The sequence below is a fragment of the Rhinichthys klamathensis genome, unplaced genomic scaffold (assembly GCF_029890125.1).
Source record: "Rhinichthys klamathensis goyatoka isolate OS25496 unplaced genomic scaffold, OSU_Roscu_1.1 h1tg000838l_1, whole genome shotgun sequence".
In the NCBI taxonomy this organism is placed as follows: domain Eukaryota; kingdom Metazoa; phylum Chordata; class Actinopteri; order Cypriniformes; family Leuciscidae; genus Rhinichthys; species Rhinichthys klamathensis.
Genome location: NW_026607216.1, coordinates 276,207 through 302,705, shown reverse-complemented (window position 1 = coordinate 302,705; position 26,499 = coordinate 276,207). Strand labels below are relative to the sequence as shown.

Below are 26,499 nucleotides of genomic sequence, written 5' to 3'. Positions count from 1 at the left end.
TGCTTATACACCTGATTGGTGTGTCTACAATTAAGCAAACAAGTGTTTGCACACCTGATGACTGTGTTGAACCAATTGGTTGGACGGTGCGGTAATTTCACAGTCAGTGCTTTGGTATTGCAAGGAAGTGACTTCATGATAGATTTTTGTGTGTAATGTATGTTAAGTGTGTTTAGTGTTTTGCAAATCACTGTGTGTAGAGTTTTGTAACAAGTGTGAGGTTGACAATGTGCTTATATGGGCTGATGTTTTGCTTCTTGAGTGTAAGGTTTTGCTAATAGTGTACTACTTTTAATTTTAGTGTGTAAGCAATCCAAAAAAAACTGTAAAGTGACAGCAGCCTAATAAACCCATTGCTGTCTTTGTCCTCAATGTTAATCTAACAACAAAAGACAGAGAAAATGACTCACTTGACTGGTTGAGCCCTGCTGGAGCAGCTTTAAATATTCACGGTGCTATTAAATTAAAGATACAATATGATAGAGCAATAATTTGAACAGTGAAAGTATAACAGTTGCTCCTACAATACATTTTAACAGGCATCAGGCATGAACATAACTGAAGGAAATATCTATTTGCTAAGCCAACTAATTTGATTAACATTATTTTGGCTTCTTTGCCCAATATTTTTAACAATTAAAAATGCAGGTTTTTTTTTATTTGGTACTGACAACCAACCACTTCCGACTTTTCAAATATTTAACACTTTATTGTTTTTCTGAATCCTTATATTGCTAGTTTACAGTTTTTTCCAATCGCTATGACAGTTTTTTCAATACATTTAACAAGTTTTCTAAACTCTTAACGCACCAACACACCTAAAACACACAATTGGCAAAACGGTTAATTTCATGCTCAAAATCACACATTGTAAACTAAACTCCAAAACTAATTTTCAAAATACAATAATACACTAACACAATACACTATGTCTAACAAAACACTGCAAACATGTTTCAAAATCAAATAATTATTCAAAACACTAACACATGTTATCTTCCAACAGGAACATTTAGTCAATCATAACACAATGACAAAAAAACACTATCATCAGCTGAAATTACAGAAACTGCATTATTTTATGTGTCAGGTCTGCCCTTATACAATAGACAGTATATTGTATTGATCATAGATTGTGTTTTGCACTGTAGTTTCTTTTGATGCCTCTCTACATATTTGTTTTGTTGGGTTTAGTAAATGCATGCATTTTGTTTATTTTGCTGCAGAAATTCAATACAAAAAATGAATGACCATCTCAGAGTAGCTTTATAGAATGTACAGTTTCTGGAAAAAAAAAAGACAGAGACAGAATTGCTGCAGTAAAGACTTTATTTGCAAAAGAACATTGCTGCAAGATATACGAACAGAAAAAGCACTGGAATGATAATAAAAAAAAAAAAAGTAATCTTCTAATCTGCCCGGTCTTCTGCATTTGGCCACATGTTCTCATCCACATCACACCTGATATCTTCTCTGGCAAGGCATCGTGGGAAGAATCTTTTAGCATGCCTTATCCACCCCTGGCAGTGTTCAGCTGTGATGTCTTGGCATGCAGCAACCATTGCATCCAGGAGGGACATTTGGTCATGTGGATGATGGTCAAAAACCTTCCATCTCCAGGCTGAGAAAAACTCCTCAATGGGGTTGAGGAAAGGGGAGTAAGGAGAAAGGAAAAGGGACATCATCCTTGGATGGGCGTCAAACCAGGCTGTGACTGCACGGGAATGGTGGAATGCCACATTGTCCCATATGATCACATATATTGGCAAGTGGTCTCCCACCTGTCCCCTTTCTACCTCTGGCACCAGTCTTTCGTGCAGGTCTTCTAAAAACAGGAGAAGGCGGTCTGTGTTGTAGGGGCCAATCTCACATTTATGCAGGAGTGCACCGTTGTTGGAGATTGCGGCGCACATGGTAATGTTGGCTCCTCTCTGGCCCGGCACGGTAACTGTGGCCCTTTTGCCAATTATGTTTCTCCCACGGCGACGCCTTTTTGCTAAGTTGAAGCCAGCCTCGTCAACATAAATAATTTCATGTGGGACTTGATTGGCCTCCAACTCCATGACTCTCTGAAAGTAATTAGACACAGTGTATGTAAATGCTGTGCTGTATATCTACTGTATGTCCTAATGTACTCCAGGTTTATAGAGTAGTTTACTGCAAAACACACTCTGTATAGTACAGTAATGACTGTATTGCATAACCTTACCTGGACGTATTGGTGACGGAGTTCTTTGATGCGCTCACTGTTCCTTTCAAAAGTAACTTTGTATAGTTGTTTCATGCGGACTCTGTGTTTAGCTGGAGTCCGAGAAATGGATGTTATGCTGATTGCTGCAATGTTCCCAAAGACAAGGTTGTCCTCTACAACTCTGGACTGAATGTCCTTCAGTTTTATTTCATTGTCAGCAATCACCATGTTGACAATAGCAAGTTCCTGTTCTTCATTCAGGAGCCTTCCTCTGCCCCCTGAGGGAGGTAGACGTTGAATCCTTAGAGGGACAAAATACGGTTACATTTTAGAGACTGGAGGCATACAGTCACTCTAATAAATGGTAAAATTATTTACACTTTGCTGTAGGAGAAGCAATATCCTACCTGTTGGTTTCTCTGAAAATACGGACAATGGATGCCACTGTATCGCGGCAGAGATTTGGCTGTACTCGTTCACCAGCCTCTCTGTATGATAGCCCGTGGTTTATGACATGGTCAATGATAGTAGCTCTTATTTGATCAGTTACCCTAGCTCTGGTCCTTCTTTGAGCGCCACCACGCATTCTAACTCCTCTCCCTCTACCTTGCCCCACTCCTCTCCCTTGTCCTTGCCCTTGCCCCACTCCTCTCCCTTGTCCTTGCCCTTGCCCCAATCCTCTCCCTTGTCCTTGCCCTTGCCCCAATCCTCTCCCTTTTCCTTGCCCTTGCCCCAATCCTCTCCCTTGTCCTTGCCCTTGCCCCACTCCTCTCCCTTGTCCTTGCCCCACTCCTCTCCCTTGTCCTTGTCCTTGTCCTTGCCCCACTCCTCTCCCTCTCCCTTGTCCTTGCCCCACTTCTCTTCCTTGTCCTTGTCCTTGCCCCACTCCTCTCCCTCTCCCTTGTCCTTGCCCCACTCCTCTCCCTTGTCCTTGCCCCAATCCTCTCCCTTGTCCTTGTCCTTGCCCCAATCCTCTCCCTTGTCCTTGCCCTTGCCCCACTCCTCTCCCTTGTCCTTGCCCTTGCCCCACTCCTCTCCCTTGTCCTTGCCCCACTCCTCTCCCTCTCCCTTGTCCTTGCCCCACTCCTCTCCCTTGTCCTTGTCCTTGTCCTTGCCCCACTCCTCTCACTCTCCCTTGTCCTTGCCCCACTCCTCTCCCTTGTCCTTGTCCTTGTCCTTGCCCCACTCCTCTCCCTCTCCCTTGTCCTTGCCCCACTCCTCTCCCTTGTCCTTGCCCCACTCCTCTCCCTTGTCCTTGCCCCACTCCTCTCCCTTGTCCTTGCCCCACTCCTCTCCCTTGTCCTTGCCCCACTCCTCTCCCTTGTCCCGGTACTCGTCTTCCTCTCCTTCGTGCAGGCATTTCTTTCTTTCTTTCTTTCTTTCTTTCTTTCTTTCTTTCTTTCTTTCTTTCTTTCTTTCTTTTTTTTGTGTTGCTCTATATTGTTCCTTTTCCACACAAGATCAGCCCAAAGAGTCCTCTTTTAAAACATATGATCATGCGATTGAAAGAACCTCAACACCTGAGTGTGCTTCCTAGATGGGAATCAGCTGTGATTTATATATTTGCATAACTTCAATAAGCTGTTTCTCATTAGCAATGGAATAAGATACAGGGAATATATTTGTGTTTCAATTCACAATATGAACAACTGTTCACTTTGACTTTAGCCTATATAAGTTATGTTTAGAACATGATGTTATCTGTTCTGACATACAGTGTGAAAGCATTTGTAAATTTGACTGTAAAATTAAATTGTTTTGGTCTTGGTTGAGCTTGTGTGTAAAAGAAGTTCAAGCATTTTAAATTTGTGTTAATTGTATGCATTTTGTGTTAAAGCAACAACAAATGTGTTAATAGTATAGCTTATACAGACGGATGTAGTGCTAACTGTGTTAAGAGTTTAGGAAATGTGTTAAATGTATTGAAAAAACTGTCATAGCGATTGGAAAAAACTGTAAGAATAGACAGCCTGTCATCTTCGTCCATATCTAATGGAGTGTGTTATGCGCAGTGCAAGGTGTATCAAAAGTAATCATTTGTTATAATATCAAAGGAAATTATGAAGAAATTATACATTATACAAAGATTATACATTAGACTAAAGGAAAACAAATAAACTATTCCTGACAGGATTGAGTATCTGAGTTTTATCTGACTTGTTTTCAAGAAAAAATACACTTACGATGCACACTAACGCGCACCTGTGTCTGTAATGATATGTGTGTTTGTGTGCATGTGGACAGGATTCTCCTGGCAGGATGAAATCACCCAGCGCATCATTGCTAAGGAGCTGAGCCGTATTCCTCACACACGCTCCCAAAAGATCCAGAATGCACAGTGAGTACCCGAAAAAAATATGACTTTTAGTTTAGAGGAATAGTATCGTTTACTCACCATCATGTCGTTCCACAACCTGTATGACATTTCTTCAGTGCAACGTTTTTTCTTCCTGGTCATTTTTTTTCTGTGCAATTACAGTTAATGGATTCTGGAGCTCAAAATAACCATAAAAGTATCATGAAAGTGCACTGTACTCTAAGTTTCTTTTTAAATTCATACCAGAGCTTTGTGAATATTGAATTGTTATTCACTTCCCTCCAATGAGCTGGCAAATGAATATTGAGTCAAGATGAACTTGAGGACCAGATCAGTCTGATTCTTTAAAGCTGCAGTCCGGCGTTTTTCCTCTTAAATCTGCAATTGCAGTATTTATCAACGGAATTAATATTCCGTGGAGTAAATATCGCGGAATTATCAACTTTACGTGAGTTGTACTTCAACACCCTCGACACGGCACAGCGCGGATGAACACAATGTTTGAGGAGACTGTGAGGCTGTCAGTCACCGCGCCGGTGTGGATACTGTCATTCAAAATCACAGATTATTCTTTTTGGAAGTAAGACCAACATAAGATTTTTCACCGGAAAATGTCATCTCAACAAGTAACATCCACTTTTGTTCTGGTTCTGACATTGCAGTAAATCGCAATGATTAAATCTAACACTCCCTTATAAGTTATCATATCACGCAAAACCGTGCAAATTATACTTTGTTCTCAAATTGTTAATGTTAACAACGTCAGCATTGCGTGACTACATGTAATGTCCTTCTGATATGTATCCTTGTTTTCGCATGGGTCCGGTTGCAGTCTCTTTTTTTCTGTAGCCACTCCGAAGTCCGAACGAAGTCTTTTGCATTTTACAGCGGGTGAATCTCTAGTTGTCACTGGTGATTGTCGTTTGAACCTTTCTGGATCCGCCATCAAATTGATAAGTTTAATTATATTAAGCGCTGTGAGAAAAGGCTATAAATCTCCACCTCCAACATCCTCACAAGCAATATAGCCTACTAGCCGAGACTCTTCTTTATGTGTACAGATGTGACGTAATGACGCAAAGACTTGCTCGAATCTCCCGCGGAAATCCACCAGTACCACTGGAATTAAAAACATTATTACAAGCTTACCGCTTTGAATCGAGCTAAGGAAAGCAGATAGTTTTGAACACTGGCTGGTTATGTATTTTCTCAAATATGTATTTTGGATCATTTTTAACCCAAAAAAAGCTACGGACTGCAGCTTTAATTAATTTTTCAGACCGTGTTTTAAACATTATCAGTCAATGGATACAGAATATTTTATTCATGAATACCTACTTCCCTCATGAATGTTCAAAGTAGAGCTTGCTTGGTCAAGATTTTCTTTTTAAAGATTTATTTTTGGTGTTTTTGCATTTATTGGGAGAAACTCAAACTCGAAGCCTTCGGTTCCAACAGTTATCAAGAGCTGTGTTCGAAATCGGCCCCTATACCCTCATTCACTATTCCCTACATCACTCCACTAATATTATCCACTTGAAGGAGTGAATGAAAACGAGTGAGTGAATTCGGACACTGAGTGCGCCGGAAGGGCTGCCGCTTGTACTTGCTGTTTAATAATCATTTGAAACTTAGCAAACTCGCAGCTCCAGTAGTTGAAAAGATTTATCTTGAACTCTGTCATGGAAACTAACATGTATAAAACTTAATTAAACAATTTAATAATCCATTAAAAAGGGATTTATACCTGTATGATATTACGCTGTAGCCACATTGGACCAGCGGTTTGGAAAATGGATGGATGGATGATTCAGCTGCGGGCGCCGTCTTCTGGTCAGATGCAGGAATTCATTTGGCACGACCCGCTCACAGTGCATTATGGGTATTCTCTTGTATACGCCGTTGAGCGTACATCGGTTGTACACTCATTATTGCGGTGCATTATGGGATTGAATGAGTGCACTCGATATCGTCAACTATGGTTTCGGACACCACTACAAATGGCTGTTCACTTAAATAGTGCCCTAATAGTTCCCTAATAGTGCCTTATTTAAGGGTATAGGGGGTGATTTTGGACACAGCCAAGATTTTCATTAAATATGACTTATTACTGAAATATTGTTATGTTTCTCACACAAAAGACTTCCAATATATACTGCACAGACGTGTATGGTTTATGATCCCTAAAAGATCCCTAATACTTTTATGGTGCTTTTGCATCCTTTTTGAGGCTTGGAAGGTCCAATCTATTGTGATTGTATAAAAAAAAAGCATTCTTCAGAATTTCTCCTTTTGTGTTACACAGAAGATAAAGCAATTTTTATTTTACAACTATTCCTTTGAGTGTCTCCGGTAAAACCTGATTTCAGAGGTCTTGTCGGACCTCAGATGTTTGATCTCTGGTATTAGATTTAATGCAACTGACTGAATTTTTCAGGCCGCCACAGCCTGCAGCTAAGAAGGTCTATTCCAGCTCGAACTCTGAGCCTGGTCCAGCTCAGAGCTATGTGGATTACATGGTCTTAGACCCCCACCAGTCCTCCTCGCTCCGGATGCAAGCCCTACCAATGGACCCATACTCATACCTACAAGTAAATCTGGCATAGAAAGTAGCATAGAAAACCAGATTTATGAGGGGAAAAAAATATTTTTAGACTCATTTTCTCATTGTTCTCTAACAGGAGGACATGACCCATTCACTCCATCCTCACAGCAGCATGGGATACCAGCGACCACCCTCTCGAACTGGATCCCAGCAAAAAGACAGAGACCGTCAGCTCCTGGAAGATGCAGTGTCTCTCTACCTCTCCTCCGCACAACCCTCGTTCCGTCACAGGGGGGCAGCAGCCCTCCCTGCCGCTCCATACTATGAGGATCTAGATTTCCCTTTGGAATATGGAGAGGACTACACCCTACAGGAACAGCCCAGCTCAACCCAGCGCACCAACAAGAAACCCCCTCAGGACTACAGTTCTCTTGCCGGACTTGATGGTGAGTGGAGTACCTTTTTTGGGATGCTATAAATGTTAAGATGTGGTCATAGTAATCAATTCACTATTAAAATCTGCATGTGCCATTTTTGCTTTAGTTTTAAATTGGAGCAAATTCATATTATGGAGCTGTTTATTGTATCTTGCATGTGTATTTTGAACTTGTTTGCTCACAGATTTCCTTTCCTAAATTTAACAATACAAATATGTTTTTGTGAAACTCAAGGATGGGATTCCTGTATCTAAAATAGAAGCTCTTGGTGCTTGTATAACACCAAGGTCATGGTGTAAATCCCAGGAAATGCACTACTGTAATTTTTGATGTTAGTGGTTGCTGGGAGGGATTGCAGAGTTAGTATTTCATTGTATGGTGCAACAAAACGTCGCCTGGATATATGACAATGAACTCTTGAATGTTGAATCTTGAACTTTGTGTTACAGATGATAAACTGGCGCAGTTGGCAAGTCTTTTAAAGGGTCTTGGGGTGGACCCACGAGACCTGAGCCCTCAGCAGATAAAAAGACTTACTCTAGTGCTACAGCTGCTACAAAACATGGAGAACACAGGTATAAAGTGGCATCACAACACAAACAAATGTACTTATGGCATGCATGCAGATGCATCGGCAAACTGCTTTAATCATATAGGAGGAAGTCACTGCAGCTGGTCTTATTGTCATGCACATCAAGTTTTTATTTTAATATCATTTAGATAACTTGGGGGAAAAAAGCACTGTGTGATGTTTTTTTTTCCTTATCTTTCTGTTCCTCAGATCAATCCCCAGGGACAGTCACGGTAAAAGAGGTAGGTGCATCTAATGATTCATCTAAACGCTAAAAGCAACTATTAACACTTTCACCTGGATTCGTTTTTAAACAACACTTTTAACAGACAGTTGAATGAGTCACCTAATTATTTAAATAACACTGCCACTTATCGTAAAGCTTGAAAAAGTTTGTAATGTACTAACTAACATGAACTAACAATGAGCAATACATGTTACTGTATTAATAAATCTTTGTTAACGTTAGTTAATAAACAATACAGCTGTTCATTGTTTGTTCATGTCGCTTCACAATGCATTAACTAATGTTAACAAATACTTTTGATTTTAATTATGTATTAGTAAATGTTGAAATTAATATTAACCAAGAGTAATCAATGCTGTAGAAGTATTGTTCATTCTTAGTTCATGTTAACTAATGAACCTTATTGTAAAGTGTTACAGAAAGAGTAATTAATTAGCTGTACATTGCATTTTCAGGTTTAAAAAATCTATGCAAGATAATTTGTAGTATGTTTGTAGTAATTTTTTTTTTTCAACACGTAACAGTTTGTGTTTTCAATCGACAGACAATTGTAAAAGGCAGTGAAAAAGTGTCACAAAAAGGAGCCAAACCCCCCTCACCTGTTTCAGCTCTGCCCTCCACCCCACCACCCCAGCGGACCCCTACTCGGCCCGCATCCACACCAGCCCCTGCCACTGTGCCTAAGGAAGACAGTGTGGGACCCACCCTTTCAGCAAAAGACCTGGATTTAAAAGAGAAAACCGCCAACATCCTGAAAACCGCTAAGGATGGGACAAACACCAGAGAGGAATATGGATACATCGTCACTAATCAGAGGTAGGAGTCACAGTCAAGCTCCTAAATCTTTTTATGGTTATGTACTGTTCATTCAGCGAAAACTGACTGTGATGTAGAAGTCATTTGTAGACACAGTAATCCATGCTCAACTTCAATAAAAGTGAAGCATCTTCATCCTCTAAGTTTTAAGAAAATGTATATTTTTTATTTTTTATATATTGTATTCATTTAAATTTGTAGTCAATATCATTTTTTTTTCTAAAATATTTAATCAGGAAATTGCTCTTTGTGAGTCCAATCTGTATAAAATTGATTATATTATGTATTAAAAAAATTATTATTTTATGTAAAATAATTTATGTAATTATGACTGGAAAAGCATGAGCAGTTTTTATAGAAATTTATGGCAAGATATGTGGATTTATTTTTATTCTATGTCAAATAAATTTAAGGTGACCACATCAAAACACATACCATTTAAATTTTTATTTTAGAGATAGAAATATAGAAAGTCCAGTGTGTGCCTCTGGTGATTTTCTGATGTATTTCTGTTAATATGGCCGAATGTTCCTTGAAATGTGTTTAATTTATTTGTCAAATTAAATGCTCATAATTAAACAAGTGTATTATATGTCTTCCTGTGTTTTCCCTCCAGTCATTTAAGTCTGTATGATGGTGTGAAACTCTTAGAGACCCTGGCAGAGAGAATCCATCTCTCCACGAGCAGTTTCATCAACATCAGGTAAAGTGTGTGTGTGTGTGTGTGTGTTTGCATTGCTGGATGGAGAGACTAACACATTGGTGAATAAAGGGTGATAATAAAAGAAAACGTTTGTCTCTGTTCATGTGTGCAGCGTGGTTGGTTCTGCCCTGACGTTCAGGATCCGACAGAACTCTCTAAATCTCAGCGCAGAGGATGTGGCCAATAAAGCCGGTGAGTGACAAGCCTTCTCGTTTGGACCGTTAAATTTACATCCAGCTGGCTGGGGAAAGGGAGAGAGAGAGAGAGAGAGAGAGAGGATTTGAAAATGGAAAAAGAATGAGCAGGCACTTATTGATTAATTCACACATTCACAAACATGTTTTGTCTTTATATTGCAGTAGCTGAGAAGAAGTTCCTCGAGGGTGAGACAGGTTTGAAAATCATCCAGACTGGAGTGGGAGAGGTAAGAATGTCCTCCAACCACAAACCGAAAAAAAGAGAGAAAAAACACATTCACTGTGATCAGCAGGTCTATTGATTAGGGATTATGGGAACCGGTTGGTACAATGAGGCATTCTCTCTTGTCACACAGGTTTTTATTCTCTACATAACCGTCCTCATCAAGCAAACAGGCAACATTCTCATTGAAATTCATAGATTCTACAGTTTTGTTCGTCTATTATGTACAGATCACGCACCGAGATATAATTCTCGGTTCTCATGAATCACTTTGGCGTTTAATACTGAACCGAACAAGGAGGGCATTTGAAATGAAATGTTTTTGAAATCGTCACCGTTCATCTCGAACCGTCCCCACTGTACCGTTCCCCCGTCTGCGTTTTTTCCCCGCTGTGCCTCATTTCTCTCCCTCACTCATTCTTTCTCTTCTTGTCCCATGCCATTCTCCCCTCTGCCATTCTCTTTTTGTTACCTCTGCCTTTGACCCCTCCCCGTTTCTTTCTCCCTCGCTCCCCCACTTTCTTGGGTGGCTTTTGTGCTTGGTGCATATTGAGGCGTTCTGCTCTCCCTCGTTCGCTCCCCTTTCACTTTGTACAGCTGTTGCAGGCCCTTGAATGCAGAATAATGTCTTTTGTTGCATCCGGCTGCTCATATTTTTAATTATTCTTTCTTGTTCTATTGTGGGCTGTGACACTTTCTTTGCTCTGAAGTGCACGGTGTATGAGTGTGTGTGTGTGTGTGTGTGTATGTGTGTGTGCACTCTCCCTGTCCTTTATCTTATAATGTTCTCTCCCTCTGCCTCAGTAATGAGACCTGCTTGCACCTGACTGTTTTTTGTCCGCCTTTTATGGGGATACATGCTTTTCTGCTTAGGCTGTTTAGTCTCTCTGTGCTTCTTTCTTTCTTTAGTCTCTTTCTTCACTTCTATTCTCTTCTTTAATGAATTAAAGTTTTTGCGTCCCATGTTGACATACATAGCAATCCCCAAATTTTGGGACTCCCACTGAGATTGCCTTGAAATTGTATTAATGACAAATTTTGCTTGTACCCTAGAACATTTACATTTATTGAACGTCACATCCTGAAAATCCTTTTTGTAAGCTTAAAACGACTAAAATATCCAAACTAAAACTAGTCCATTCTTAGACTATACACACATATACATATATATGGTTCTGTCATAATAGAACCTTTTAGTGGTTCCCTTCATGGGACCATTTTATGGATTCAATTTCAATTTATTAACTTTGTTGTAATTTATTTTTTAATTTGATTACATTTTTATGAATTAAACAGCTCATAAACATACTTTATTTCTACATCAAATTTAAATAACCCGTTAAACATGAAAGTATTATGCAATCATTAAAGACATTTCTCCTTATATAGAACGTTTTCTATATAGAACCCCATTGAAGAGTGTATCAATCGAAGCACTTATTACTCTATAAATCATTGGCCCGTATTGTCCCCAGCTTATTCCAGATGTGTTTGTGTCCTTGCCAAACCATATTACTTACGAACCCCTTTTTGGGCCCATGGCACTTTCCTTACACCCCATTCGTTGTACCCCCCATCTGCTCCTGTTGCTTTCGGCCCATTTCCCCCCCCCCCCCCCCCCCCCCCCCTCCTCTCTCTCTCTCTCTCTCTCTCTCTCTCTCTCTCTCTCTCTCTCTCTCTCTCTCTCTCTCTCTCTCTCACGGACGACCTATCCAGGGCATCAGAACCTCCCCCACCCCACCATTTCACCATCAGCAACATGTGGAGCTGTCGCTACGGCAACGACGTTTGATGTGACAAGTGGCGGCATTGGTTGAATGGGGCTGAGAGGCAGCGAGGCCTTCATATGAGTCGGACACAGCTCTCGGGGAGGCACATTCTCTCTTTCCCCTCCCTTTTCTTGTCCTTCCCATTTATTTTCACTCATTTACCTTTTCGCTCCGGCACTACATGTATGCCACTCTTTCCCTCCGTTTTGGTTTCTCACGTCAACCACCGGCTACTTTGAAGCGCTTGCTTGATGCGTTGCTTAAGTTGTTCGACCGGGGATGCGTGGACTTTGAGTATGGTTGAAAATGTGAGATTGAAGACGGCCCTGCTCGTGGTGTTGTGGCGCGTGTGATGTGAAGAGGTATACGAGATGTGTGCGGGTGAGTTCTGTTTTATACCAGATCTATTGAGGCTGTTGGCCTTTATTTCGTTTTTAAATGCTGATATGCTTAATTATATATGCTGATGTTTATCTGATGGTTGTTTTTGACACTATTATATATTTTCCTTATGAATAATGTAAAAAAAATGTATGCATAAAAAGACATAGGCTACTTAACTCTTTATTATTCAATCAACGTGCTGATGCCATTAATCGTGCGCCCTGGTTTAATTTAGTAAACATTTGTAAAAAACAATAATACAAATAAAATAAAAATATTTCATAAACACTTTTTCAGAACATATTTTTTTTCTCTTTGCCACATGTGGAAATTGTTTAACCTCTTAACCTTCTCCAGAAAAGTGAAAATGTCACATTGCAATGCATTTAATCATTTGTTTTGTTTTGAAAAGAGTCACAGGTCGAAAAAAATTGTTGAACTTAACATTTTTCTATTTGCACACCCATACACACCTTGAATTATAAAATCAGTTACAAACTGCGACACAGTTGTGAATAATGCATTTCCAACAAAGTGGAAGTCAGTGTTTTGCACTATATTGTAGGCTTTATCAGTTCTTTAAATGTGCATAAAACAAATGTACCGTGACCACTCAAACTTTTACTTTCACTCATACTGTTACTAAACAGCACCAGACTAAACTTGTAAAAACGTATTGAAATATTTTTTTTTCTCTCCCTCCAGTTTTACAGGGGTCAAAATGATACATTTTAATTGTATACATATATAACTATATATTGGTGCTTTCAAATCGTGAATCGTGATTAATCGCATGTAACATACACGTTTGTAAATATATAATATGTGTGTGTGTATACACTCACTCACTCACTCACTCACTCACTCACTCACACACACACACACACACACACACACACACACACACACACACACACACACACACACACACACACACACACACACACACACACACCCACACACACTCACTCACACTCACACACTCACACACACATATATATTTACAAACTTGTATGTTAGATGCGATCGATTTGACACCACTACTATACACTTTTTTAAATACAAATATTTAAACAAAAACTTGCCTCTATACTGTATCATCATATCTTACCATAATAACAGCACTCAAAATAGTTTATCTTTAAATTTGACTTTTATTATTTGGTAATATTTGAAAAATTATGATAAGATTTCAGATCTCTAAAAATGTATACTAAAATAACAATTAACCACATGTGTTTGGTTACAGTTCACATCTTCAGTATTATGCATGAATGTGTGTGATGGAACATTTTTGTTAAACCCTGTTTTTAAGAATTGTCTTGAATAGTGATGTCAGGTGGACTGGTTGCTGTGGTAACAGGGCAGAGCAGGCTGGATGAGTGAGATGATGTAATCCATTTGTAGTCATTGCAGGTGCATCTAAGTTCATACTATTTCTCATGGTTTCATGTGCTAATTATAAAAAGGTATTATTGTCAGGTCGCAAAATAAGTTTTATCGCATAAAATGTTTTTATTACGTACTGCTAAAATGACCCACTCAGTGACCGGAATTAACTGGACATTTTTTTTCATGTTAACTTGAAATACATTTCATTATTTACCCATATCGTTTTTATAGTAAAAATAGCCCCAAAATCTAAACTTTCTTTTCATTATTTTCTAGTTTCGACCTAGATAGTGCTAAATCAAATGAATGGTTATGTTACACTCTGTGCTATTACAAAATATTGTTTATAAAAAACTGCAAGGGGTCATTCATTATAAACTCTCTGAAGGTTTTTTTTTTGAGGAAACTTAATGAAAACTGCACACCTTCTGCTGTGCAATATTAAGGCTGAGAGAGACGACGGCTGTGATGAGAATTCTGACGAGTCATAGTCTGAGCGCGTCTATCAGATAAGATGAGTTCTGCTGAATTGTGAAATCAATTGACAAGGAGTGAATGGAGCAGAAGATTCATAATGGGACAGACAGACTGATGAAATCTTAGATCACCAAGAGTCTCGGCGCTTTATTTCTCACTCGGACATCTCGGCCGTGCCCAAACTGCCTATTGTGATTCAGAGTGCGAAGCTTTCGGTGATCTTTGCCCCCGAGATCTTCCAAAAACAAACAAGCACAACACACACACACACACACACACACACACAGCCATACGTGTGTGTATTTGTGTGTGTGTGTGTGTGTGTGTGTGTGTGTGTGTATCTTCTTTTTTTGTGGCTGAGGTCAAAGGGCGCGTTAGATGTCAGAGGGGTCATGGGGGAACCGAGGAGGGGGTCCTGGGACCCTGAATCCTATTTTCCCGCTTCTTGATGAACAGATGTTTGAATTATGCTTCTCGGCTAGCAGCTTATTGTGATTCAAATGCACATTTGTATTCGTGGCGACTTGTTCGTGTGTGTGTGGAGTACGTGTTGAATCTTTCTTTACGTAAATATGACCTCACTTGTACGGTTATTCCTCACGTATCACCCATTTCACCCCTCCTGCGCAAGAGTTTTACTCTCTCGTTCCCTGTAACCATGCCTTCTCTCCTTGAGATCAGTTGCCTTCTTTCCCGCTTTCTCTCTGCCTCCTCATTTCTCTGCCTGCTCCGCTCAGACCTTGGGGGGCCTTTGTCCTCTTGTCCTAAACCAGCTCATTTTTCCTGCCTGCTCCCGTGCTCCGTTCTAAAAGCCTGTCAGTCTTCCTTTCGGGGGCCTCTCTGGAGTAGCAGGTGAGGCGCCCCACACCCCTTATCTCCTCCTCCATTGTCCTTCCGTCCAGTCGCGCACCCTTGCTTCAACACCACCACCCCCTCCCTCCTTCAATCTCTTCTCCGGAACATTCTTCCAGCTTTTCAGGAGAAAAGGCCGAATTTGAGTGGGAACAAGAGGGATAGAATGAAACGTGCGAGGAACAGAGAAGGAGAAAGAGAGGGAGAGTGGGTGTGAGGAGGACATGGAGCGAGGGGAGAAAATAGTTGATGAATTTCGAGAAAGGACAGAAAAGAAGGGAAGGCGTCCTAACCTCTTTGTGGTCAGACTTAAGTGCTTATTCACTCAATCTTTTTCTTTTGCTAGCTCAGCTCTAACGGCTGCAGAGCCCGTTTTGAAGGCCTGAAGGTCTGTTCCACCCTCTCAGAACAGCCAGTGGGTGTCTGTGCGAAAATTATAGCCGGTGTAAGAATAGATTGTTGAAAGTTCCTGTTGCATTTTTTTCTGTTTTGTTCTTATTGTACACTAAATTCTTTGATCATCTTTGGTTGATGTGAGAGGCATATAGTTTAAACAAATGAAGGAATTAAGTAACTGTTCTTTTTGCCATAATCCCCTATTCTTTTTCAGAATTATTTCCATACCAAATAATAATTGATATGCTGGATGAAAGTAATATTAATTTTAGACTTTTTAAGTTATACATTTAGTTATCAATTAAATGAACCAATCATACATTTACTTGAGCAAGTGCAGTTGTGTGATTATGTTTTTAGTTTTAGAGAAACTCTGGTTTAGTTTATTTTATTTTAGTTTAGAAGCTTTAGTTTATTTTAGTACAGAGAATATTCTCTTTTATTTGAGTAATTTTGGTAAAATATTATTTACCGTTAACTTATGTACTGTAGGTTTGCCGATACTTGCACACAGGGCCTAAAAGTAACTTTTTGCTACACCTGCCAATAGCTGGTGACTTAATAAAATGTACTGGCCATAAATATTTTATTTCCCGCCACGAAACTGTTCTTGCAAAAACAGGCAGTAATGACACCAAAATATTAGATACGAGTGAATATTCACAATCCTCTATTCCAATTCTGATACCACAGCTGAAAATACTAGCCTAACTAATATAAATTTAAAACATTATCAAGTAAACAGTCAGCAATACAATAAAAAACTAATCAAATTACAAGCAAAAGCAAATAAATACAACATAACAACAATACAAATGAAATAAACAGTGCTTTTCGTGTTTTTCCTGGTAGGTCTGACAGTCGTTTTCAGGTATAGAAATTTAATAAAGCAAGCAAATGTAAAATAACACTGCATATTCTTCACTGTAGAAATGAAACATCCTTAGTAATTAATCCTTATTAAAGTAACTAAAGTTATTCAGTCAAAAGCAGTGAGTGATTTTATTTCTTTGTCCTTTGTTGTTTGATTAACATTAAAAACACAGACATCAGCAGGAAAATTAGGCTGCTGTCACTTTAAGAGCGATTGCACGGATCTAAAATACTGAAACTTTAGACATAAACGACTATGTCTACTAGGATATGTTTGATCGCTATAGAAGATGTACATTTTAACGTAATTGTTCATTTTAAACATACCAAAGATACCGAAATAATAAAACACCTGAAGGTGATAATTAAAATGGACACGGATTAAATAGATATTTCTGTCAGTGTTACATACTAAGGTGGTTTCTTTAGATAACACCACATGTAATTTCATTGAACAGCGTAGGCGTTTTGACAATAGCATATTTCCTCTCGTCTCTCATTTCCTCTGCTCACCGTGATGGCCATGAATTACATTGAGCATTCTGCTGTTGCCATGGTAGCGCTACGGCCTGTTCTCCCCTGCTGAGGCTCCCAGACGCCATGGCAACACCAACAGGCAGGGGTTGGAGACACGGGGGCAGAGGGGCTGCATGACATCAGCAATCATTGCGTCCCTTCGTTTTCTTGTTCTCTTGATGTGCTATAAGTACAGATTGTGAAAACGGGTAAGAAAGAGAGAGACGGAGAGAGAGAGATCGAATAAAAATAAAGGAGAGTTTGAAAGAGATCCCCTCAGAGTGAATGACCCCACCATTGTGTGGGGGATTTCCTTAATTGTTTACTTGCTGGTAATTATTCAGTGGGGCGGGCGGGTCAGTGACTTTGTCTAATTATTTCAGGGTGGCACGTGGCTGTGCGCGTGTGCCTGGGTTGCCAGGGTAATTAGTAGTCGATGATGACATCCGACTTGTTTACACAAACAGAGAGAGAGACAAAAGAGGGGACGAGAGACACTGTTTTGTGCCAGAGAAGGCACACGAACGATGAACCTTCCTCACTTGCTCCTTGTGACGTCTGAAATGCTTTTATTTTCATGTTGTTTTTCTGTGCCATCGCCCTCTTTGCATTATGTTATCTCACGTTTGTTTATTTTTCTCTCCCACATCATAGAGGAGCGAGGGGCGTGGCTTGCCCCAGGCCACACGGGTAGGGGAGGGGTCGCGTGGTGTCATCCTGACAATGGTGGCCATGGCGTGTGTGGGCACGGTGCTGATAGTCGCCCTGGCGGTCGCCTGTCTCCGTCACCACGCCCGTCAGTTAGCCTCTGGCAAATTGGGTCTGGGACCAGAAGCTGGTGTGGAAACCCACTTTGATTACCAGGTAGCCCACACTGTTAAACACACACACGCTTCAACACAAATGCAAATGCTTCTGAGAAGGATTTTTCAATATTTTATATATATTGCCATAAAACAGTAAGATTGTCTTCTTTTTGAATATATTTTAAAATGTAATTTTATGATGTCAAAGCTGAATTTCCCGCATCATTCCTCCAGTCTTCAGTGTCACATGATCCTTCAGAAATCATTATAATATGCTGATTTGATACTCAAAAAACATTTCTTATTATTACCAATGTTGAAAACAGTTTTGCCGCTTAATATTTTTTTGTGGAAACCATGATACATTTTTTTAAAGATTCTTTATAGCCTATATACAATTGTATAGGGGTGGGCGATATGACCAAAATCTTATATCACGATATAAGTAATTTTATTTTATGATAATTATATATACCACAATGTAGTTATTTTTGTTTAAATAAGGTTTTTATGATATCAAAAATTTTGATACCATTGAAATTTCATAATTCTTGTCACTATTTTCAATATCACTAATAACTAATACTAGTCCAAGTAAAAAAAAGCTTACTGAAGACAAGTTAACATTGATAAAATAAGAACAAACAAATGAATTGCAAGCATACATAAGAAAATAAACTACAATAGAACAAAGACACAAATGAAATAGACCTACCTGAAAAAATCCAAGCATTAGAAATACTACATAAATTGTCTAAAGTAATGAAATGTATAAAAAAAAACTGCATAGTCTTCACTGTGTAAATTAAATATACACTTATTCTTATTAAAGTTACAGAAGTGATTCAGTGAAGAGCAGCGAGAGATTTTCTCTCTTTTGTTGTTTGATCAACATTAATGACACAGACGACAGCAGGTATATTAGGCCGCTGTCACTTTAAGACTGACTGCACGGATCCAGAATACGTTTTCTTTCTCAGCTGTTGAAGTTCGCTTAAGACATAATTGACTGTGTTCTCTTACGAGAGGTTCTCTCGTATTGCGTAAGTTTAGCTTACGCTACGGGAAAGATTCATCTTCTCGAGATATTGAAGCCAAAAAATTATCCTAATTTTGTATTCATTGTCAACGCAGTGCAGCAGCTAGCAGACCTAGAGCAGGCAGTCTAGCGTGCTCATTGGCTGCCCTGCAGGCAACTGCTGCAGCCTACCAGTGAGCCCGGCGTGACGTCACGCCCAATGAAGGGCGCTCGCGCCTTCATAGCGTCACAGCCCGCCAGAATGGGCGTGGCTTAGCGTATAAAAGAAGGGGCTCGTAGGCTGAATTCCCTGATTTTTCGACTCTTCAGCGAGCTCTTCGCATCGCTGGATTGAGGGAAGCCACCGTCGCCGTCGAGACAGCGAACAGCCAGCCAGGACAGCGCTGAGGAAGCCGGCCGTCTTCGCCACCTTCAGCCATCCGTGCGAGCTACGCTATCCGGCGACGTATCCTTTTTACATTGTTGTTGTATTCTCTTTTCTCTTACTCCTAAAAGAGCAGCGAGCGTCTTTTTCAAGATGCCTCGCACTTCCTGTGGACAGCCGGAACCTGTGGCCACAGCAACGCGCTCGCCGGAGAACCTCCCTCGAGCCTCGCTCTCGCCTTCCCCGCCTCTCTTCACCGACGCGCAGCTGCCGCTCACGAGCCTCACTGCCGTCGCGTCTGAGGATGAGGTTGAGGGACACGCCACAAGGGACTGCTGTTCTAACCGCGGCTAGCTTCCTTTACGTTACAAGGAAGCTACCGCGCCCCCGCAGAAGCAGTCACTCCGCCCTTTGTGGGACCGCGCAGTGATAAGCGCCGTTCCCAAAGGCAGCCGGAGCCTGTAGCCACAGCGACGCGCTCGCCGGAAAGCCTCCCTCGAGCCTCGCTTTTTCACCTTCCCCGCCTCCCTTCACCGACGCGCAGCTGCCGCTCACGAGCCTCACTGCCGTCGCGTCCGAGGATGAGGTCGAGGGACACGCCACAATGGACTGCTGTTCTAACCGCGGCTAGCTTCCTTTACGTTACAAGGAAGCTGCCGCGCGCGCTCTTTGTTATCTGCTCGCGCTACTTAAGCTTACGTTGTTTCCCCCGTGGCTCAGTGGCTAAACTCTAAGCTTTCGCGCCAGAGACCCGTGTTCGATCCCGGCTCTCGCAGCAGATACAATTTATGCAGCTCTCCTCTCTGAGCTCGCGACCAGCTTTCTTACATACAGAAAGCGAGCGCGCGCCCCGAGCGACACGCACACGAAAACTGTGATGACGCTCTCTCTCTTATCTGCTCGCGCCAACTAAAGCTTACGTTGTTTCCCCCGTGGCTCAGTGGCTAAACTCTAAGCTTTCGCGCCAGAGACCCGTGTTCGATCCCGGCTCTCGCAGCAGATAAAATTTATGCAGCTCGCGCGACCAGCTTTCTTACGTACAGAAAGCGAGCGCGCGCCCCGAGCGCATGCGTCACCGGCGAAAGAAGGAAAGAGTGGTTTTTTGTCCCGCCGAGGCTTGACAAACCCCCTCTTTTTCTCAAACATTTTCCAGCTCCTCCTAGTTCGAGCGGCTGGTAATATCTATACTGCAGTAGAGAGCCTGTTATAACACGCACGCCTGCAGACAATGCCGACACGCACACGAAAACTGTGATGACGCTCTCTCTCTTATCTGCTCGCGCCAACTAAAGCTTATGTTGTTTCCCCATGTGGCTCAGTGGCTAAACCTTAAGCTTTCGCGCCAGAGACCCGTGTTCGATCCTGGCTCCCGCAGCAGATAAAATTTATGCGGCTCTCCTCAGCAAGCCGCCGTTTTCGGATCCGGCTCACGCCGATGGTGTTTTTTAGTGTAGAAAGGTGCCCACATCTCGGTGTTCACCCCTACACACAAGCACAACACTTCCCGTGTTATTCACAGAACAGAGCCCACTCCCTTAAAGCGGGAAACCGCTCGAGTGTTGAACGTAGGATATGTGTCCACGAGTTCGTGCCCACGCCTATTTTTCTGCCCGCTCTATCACTAAAGACTCATATCAAACTATGAGAGAGAAAGACGCGCGTGTCCCGCTGCGGCCGGACCGCCGTCAAAGTTTATTTCCCTGTCAGTCCCCTTCAAACAGGCTACTGCAGTGGTCCATTTAGCAGCCAACGAGCCGGTTCATTTACCCTCTCGCCTGCACACATACGCCGTCTTCACGGCAACCCAGAGAAATCTCAAAAGAGTATAGTGTCTGGTTATCCGGCTCACGCCGTTGGTGTCTTAAGTGTAGTGAAAGTGCCCACGCCCCAGTGTTCACCCCTACACACAAGCACAACACGTTCCGTGTCACTCACAGAGCACACTCTCATAAAGCGCAGAAAAGCCGCTCGAGTGTTGAGTGTAAGAAATGTGTCGACAGGTTTGTGCCCACTGTCTGCCCGCTCTGTAACACGGTCAATGAAGCAGGTTATGAATGTAAGTCTCGTGCCCGCCAGAGAGCGTTCACGCTTACTAACACACACTTCTCCCCGGGCGCCGCCCGCGCGTCTAAGTGTTATCACAAGGCGCAGGGCGTTAATAAGACGCTCCCCATCCTATTCGATCGGGGCGTCAAATACACTTGTAAGTCTCGTGCCCGCGCACACGCGTTCACGCTTACAGAAAGCTTCTCCGCCCAGAGCGCTGCTCGCGCGACAAAAAGTGGAAAGAGAATGTTCCCCATCCCTTATGATTGGGACATCCCACATAAATCAGCCGGTTTCGGTTTTCAGCGAGCAGCCATTGCCCAGAACCGAGAGCGCGCGCGCCACGCTTTCGGCTCCGGTTCAGTTTTCACAAGCCCGCGAATGGCGGCGATCTGAACCTGGAGGCCATTCGCCCCCTAGCGGCTCACGTAGCTGCATGGGAAGCTATCCCAAGGGTTTCAGAATGGGTGCTGAGCACAATAAAGCATGGCTATACACTTCAATTCATTCGCCGCCCCCCGCGCTTCCGAGCCCGGACCGCGACGATAGTGAATGCGGAAGTAGCACACCTACTTCACGCAGAAATAGCAAAGCTGCTGTGCAAAGGGGCAATAGAAAGGGTACCGCCTTCTCTGAGCGAGTCAGGCTTTTACAGCCGATATTTTCTCGTACCCAAGAAGGACGGAGCCTTCAGGCCCATCCTCGATCTGAGACATTTGAACAAGGTGCTTGCGAAAAGACCGTTCAAAATGCTTACGACCAGAAAAATCCTCGCGCACGTTCGCCCGAGGGACTGGTTTATTTCTCTAGATCTGAAGGATGCCTATTTTCAGATTCAGATAATACCCCGTCACAGGCGATTTTTGAGATTCGCCTTCGACGGTCAGGTATATCAATACACCGTCCTGCCGTTCGGCCTGTCTCTAGCACCCCGTACATTTACGAAGTGCATGGACGCGGCGCTCGCCCCCCTGAGAAGTCAGGGGCTGCGAATAATGAACTACCTGGACGATTGGCTGATATTGGCACAGTCAGAGACAGAACTGATGTCTCACAGAACAGTGCTTCTCAGTCACCTGGAAAGCTTGGGTCTCACGGTCAACTGGACCAAGAGCTCATTAACGCCCAGCCAGTCAATTTCCTTTTTAGGAATAGAACTGGACTCGGTGACTATGACGGCATGTTTATCGACGCAGCGCGCGCGCCGTGTTCGACACCTAGCCGCATCTTTCCAGAAGGGCAGCTTTCTCCCTCTGAAAACATTTCAAAGGATGTTGGGCTGTATGGCGTCAGCTGCAGCGGTCCTTCAGCTGGGCCTACTGCGCATGCGCCCGCTCCAGCGCTGGTTGAATGCTCGCGCGTCTTGCCGAGCTTGGGTGTCTGGCGGCCAGAAAATCAGAGTGACTCAGACCTGCATAGCGGCTCTGCAGCCCTGGTTAGTAGCCGACTTGTACCAGCAGGGAGTGATGATGGGAACCATCTCTTACCGAAAAGTCACAGACCGGCCTTCGGCCAGTGGTCAGATCAAGAGAAGTGTTTCCACATAAACTGTCTGGAGATGTTAGCGGTCAAGAACGCACTGAAGTGCTTCCTCCCGTTCATACAGGACCAACATGTTCTTGTCCGCTCGGACAACATGTCTGTGGTATCCTATGTCAACCGTCAGGGCGGTGTCAGATCCAGGAATCTCTGCAATCTGGCGGAACGCCTCCTTATGTGGTCTCAGATGCACCTGCGTTCGCTGAGGGCGACGCACGTGCCTGGCCATTTGAACGACGGCCCAGACAAACTGTCCAGGGACAATGTTCCCCCAGGGGAATGGTCCCTGCACCCACAAACGGTCCAGAAACTGTGGCGCCTATTCGGCAGAGCGGAGGTCGACCTATTTCCGTCAAAAGACAACGCTTAATGTCCGATATTCTTTACGAAAGACGAGGACGCGCTGGCCCAGGTTTGGCCCAGCCTCCCGCTTTATGCTTTCCCTCCGGTCTCTCTGTTACCTCAAGTGTTCAAGAGAATCAGGGAAGCACGCCACTCTGTGCTCCTCATAGCCCCGCGATGGGAGAATCAGATTTGGTTCCCGGAACTGACACAGCTGTCACGCACAGCTCCGTGGCCGATCCCGGTGAGGGCAGATCTCCTCTCTCAGGCTCGCGGCACGATCTGGCATCCCTATCCAGAGCGCTGGTCTCTGCACGCATGGTTGATCAACGGGTACTCGTTACCCTGCCAGAAGGAGTGATGAACACAATCACACAGGCTAGAGCTACTTCCACGAGAAGGCTCTACGCGTCTAAGTGGTCGGTGTTCTCCAGATGGTGCACCGACAGAGGTCTGGACCCGCGGACATGCGGGGTGGCGCATCTGCTCACTTTCCTACAAGAGATGTTGGATAAGGGGAGGTCCCCATCCACGCTCAAAGTGTATGTGGCGGCCGTGGCAGCGTTGGGAAGACATGAGCTGGTCATCCGCTTCCTTAGAGGAGCTAGAAGGATGAACCCGCCGCGCCCCCCGTCGGTTCCTGTGTGGGATCTTTCATTGGTCCTCGAGGCCCTGAAAGCTTTTCCATTTGAACCACTGGACTCCGTGGGGTTGAAATATCTATCACTAAAAACCGTTTTTCTGATTGCACTGTCGTCAGTAAAACGTGTGGGGGACCTGCACGCGCTGTCTGTCAGCGCATCGTGTCTGGAGTTCGGGCCGAATGACTCTAAAGTCATCCTCAGACCTAGACATGGCTATGTCCCTAAAGTGATGGGCACTCCATTCAGAGCGCAAGTCATTTCACTGTCAGCTCTGCCAGCATCTGACAGCGAAAGTGATGTGAATCTCCTCTGCCCTGTTAGGGCGCTGAGGTTTTACATTACGCGCTCCGCCTCCTTCAGGCGTTCGGAACAGCTGTTTGTTTCGTTTGGAGGGCGCACCAAGGGTCTCGCCTCCTCGAAACAGAGCCTGTCCAGATGGATAGTGGACGCTGTAGCAGCCGCTTACGCGTCAAAAGGTCTGCAATGCCCTTTGGGAATCAGGGCTCATTCCACGAGAGGCGTTGCCTCGTCGTGGGCGTGGTCCAGTGGGATCTCTATCCATGACATATGTGTAGCGGCGGGCTGGAGCTCCCCGTCTACCTTTGTCAGGTTTTATAACCTAGAGGTTCCCGCCTTGCAGGCTAAACTTTTGTCAGTTTGAAAGGGATGTGTATTCTGCCCAGATATTCTGCTCAGATCACTCTCACGTGACTCAGCTCTCCTGGTTGAGCTGCACCAGTAGGGTATGTGCCATGTGCCTATACAGACCACCGCGCTGCTCTGTATTCCCTATGTGTGCTTATATACAAGTGATGGCCCGCATGGCTGGCCACCTTATTTTTCCCACTTATTGGGCTCCCCTGAAGTTCGGGGTCTCATGGTGGATGCTTGGCGCGACACGGCGTTGACAAAGTGTTCCCGTAGCGTAAGCTAAACTTACGCAATACGAGAGAACCTCTCGTAAGAGAACGATACTCGGTTACTAACGTAACCTCGGTTCTCTCTAGAGAGGGAACGAGTATTGCGTAACCGGCCGTGCTCGCGCCACGAGCGACTTCGCTTCAGTTGTCGAAAAACCAGGGAATTCAGCCTACGAGCCCCTTCTTTTATACGCTAAGCCACGCCCATTCTGGCGGGCTGTGACGCTATGAAGGCGCGAGCGCCCTTCATTGGGCGTGACGTCACGCCGGGCTCACTGGTAGGCTGCAGCAGTTGCCTGCAGGGCAGCCAATGAGCACGCTAGACTGCCTGCTCTAGGTCTGCTAGCTGCTGCACTGCGTTGACAATGAATACAAAATTAGGATAATTTTTTGGCTTCAATATCTCGAGAAGATGAATCTTTCCCGTAGCGTAAGCTAAACTTACGCAATACTCGTTCCCTCTCTAGAGAGAACCGAGGTTACGTTAGTAACCGAGTATCGTTTTAACAGTCCAATAAGCCCAATTAGGCGGCAAAAAGAACTCAGTTCAGAATTTGCACGAACTATATAGCGAAATGAGTTCTCTTTTGCTGCTTACAGCGCTTCAATCGCGTAAAATCACTTGCTTTTAAAACGCAATGCTTAAAAACGCATTCAAATGATAAGCTTTCAGCACACAGCGTCACGTGAGCGTCACGTGAGCGTAACCGCGATAGAAACGATAGTGCAAAATCTCTACCAGTTCACAAATTTCTACCAAGTACCAATTAATCGTGTCTACTGGTATATCGCCCACCCCTATAGAAGCATGAAATAGTGTCTGATATATTTTTCCCTTATATCAAGAAGTTTAAAAGATGTCCTTGGGACTATTAAGTGGCATTGTTAGGATGACTAAAGCAAGCACTGGTGTAACTGGCATATAATCAGCACTGTAATTACATTTAAATTCGTTCCACGTTGGCCTAGGCTATTAGAGATATTGGTAATTGTACAGTGATGATTATTGATCTGAAAATGTCATTTGAAATAGCAATGCTCAGTCAGTAGTGATAAGGTTTCCCTGCATCTCTCAGGAGCTGTGTCGCCAGCACATGGCAGCCAAGTCATCGTTCACCCGTCCGGAGGCAGGCGGTCGACGGGGGACCGACACATCTCGAGTCAGCAGTGTGTCGTCTCAGTTCAGCGATGGACCGCAGCACAGTCCCAGCTCTCACAGCAGCACACCGTCCTGGAGCGAAGAGCCTGCACAGTCCAACATGGACATCTCCACAGGACACATGATACTGGTACAGAGCCACAAGCACACCAACATTATATTTCAGACTTTACTTTGCTAAGAATCAAACTCAAATTAACAGGAATCATTGCACTACAGCACATATAAGTCAATAGGTCGTAGAGTCTGTGTTTAAACACGCACAAAATTGCAGTAAATTAAAGGTAAGTATGAGTACTATTACAGGGTTTCATGTCTTATTTTAGCTATGGTCAGCTCTGAGGTTTAAGCTGTATCCTGAACTCTTTTATTAATTACATAGAATCAAACTAGTCTTTTATAAGCAGACAATGAAATGCTTAAAGTTCATTTGTGGTGTGCAGGCATATATGGAGGACCATCTGAAGAATAAGGACCGTTTGCAGAAAGAGTGGGAGGCTCTGTGTTCGTACCAGGCTGAGCCGAGCTCCGTCTCTATCGCCCAGTGTGAGAGCAACATGGAGAAGAACCGCTATCCTGACTTTGTGCCCTGTAAGAGCAATGTGCCAACATTTATTTCAGTGATCTCATCCATATGCTGTGCACTACCGTTCAAAAGTCAGTGAGATTTATTTTGAAGTAATTGTAGTTTTATTCAGCAAGGGCACATCAAAATGATCTAAATTGACAGTAAA

At 43.3% G+C, this 26,499-nt stretch overlaps 1 protein-coding gene across 1 annotated transcript in view; it reads left to right on the top strand.

The window, feature by feature from the left end:
* The window catches only part of ptprna (protein tyrosine phosphatase receptor type Na), a 43,587-nt gene that overhangs the window by 12,370 nt on the left and 4,718 nt on the right, over positions 1-26,499 (top strand). The window contains exons 4-15 of the mRNA XM_056243754.1: positions 4,436-4,529; positions 6,946-7,099; positions 7,190-7,499; positions 7,940-8,065; positions 8,272-8,303; positions 8,853-9,124; positions 9,741-9,827; positions 9,940-10,019; positions 10,187-10,251; positions 17,561-17,770; positions 25,683-25,895; positions 26,209-26,356. Coding sequence (XP_056099729.1) covers positions 4,436-4,529; positions 6,946-7,099; positions 7,190-7,499; positions 7,940-8,065; positions 8,272-8,303; positions 8,853-9,124; positions 9,741-9,827; positions 9,940-10,019; positions 10,187-10,251; positions 17,561-17,770; positions 25,683-25,895; positions 26,209-26,356 — 1,791 coding nt within the window. The remainder of the gene's footprint in view (positions 1-4,435; positions 4,530-6,945; positions 7,100-7,189; positions 7,500-7,939; positions 8,066-8,271; positions 8,304-8,852; positions 9,125-9,740; positions 9,828-9,939; positions 10,020-10,186; positions 10,252-17,560; positions 17,771-25,682; positions 25,896-26,208; positions 26,357-26,499) is intronic.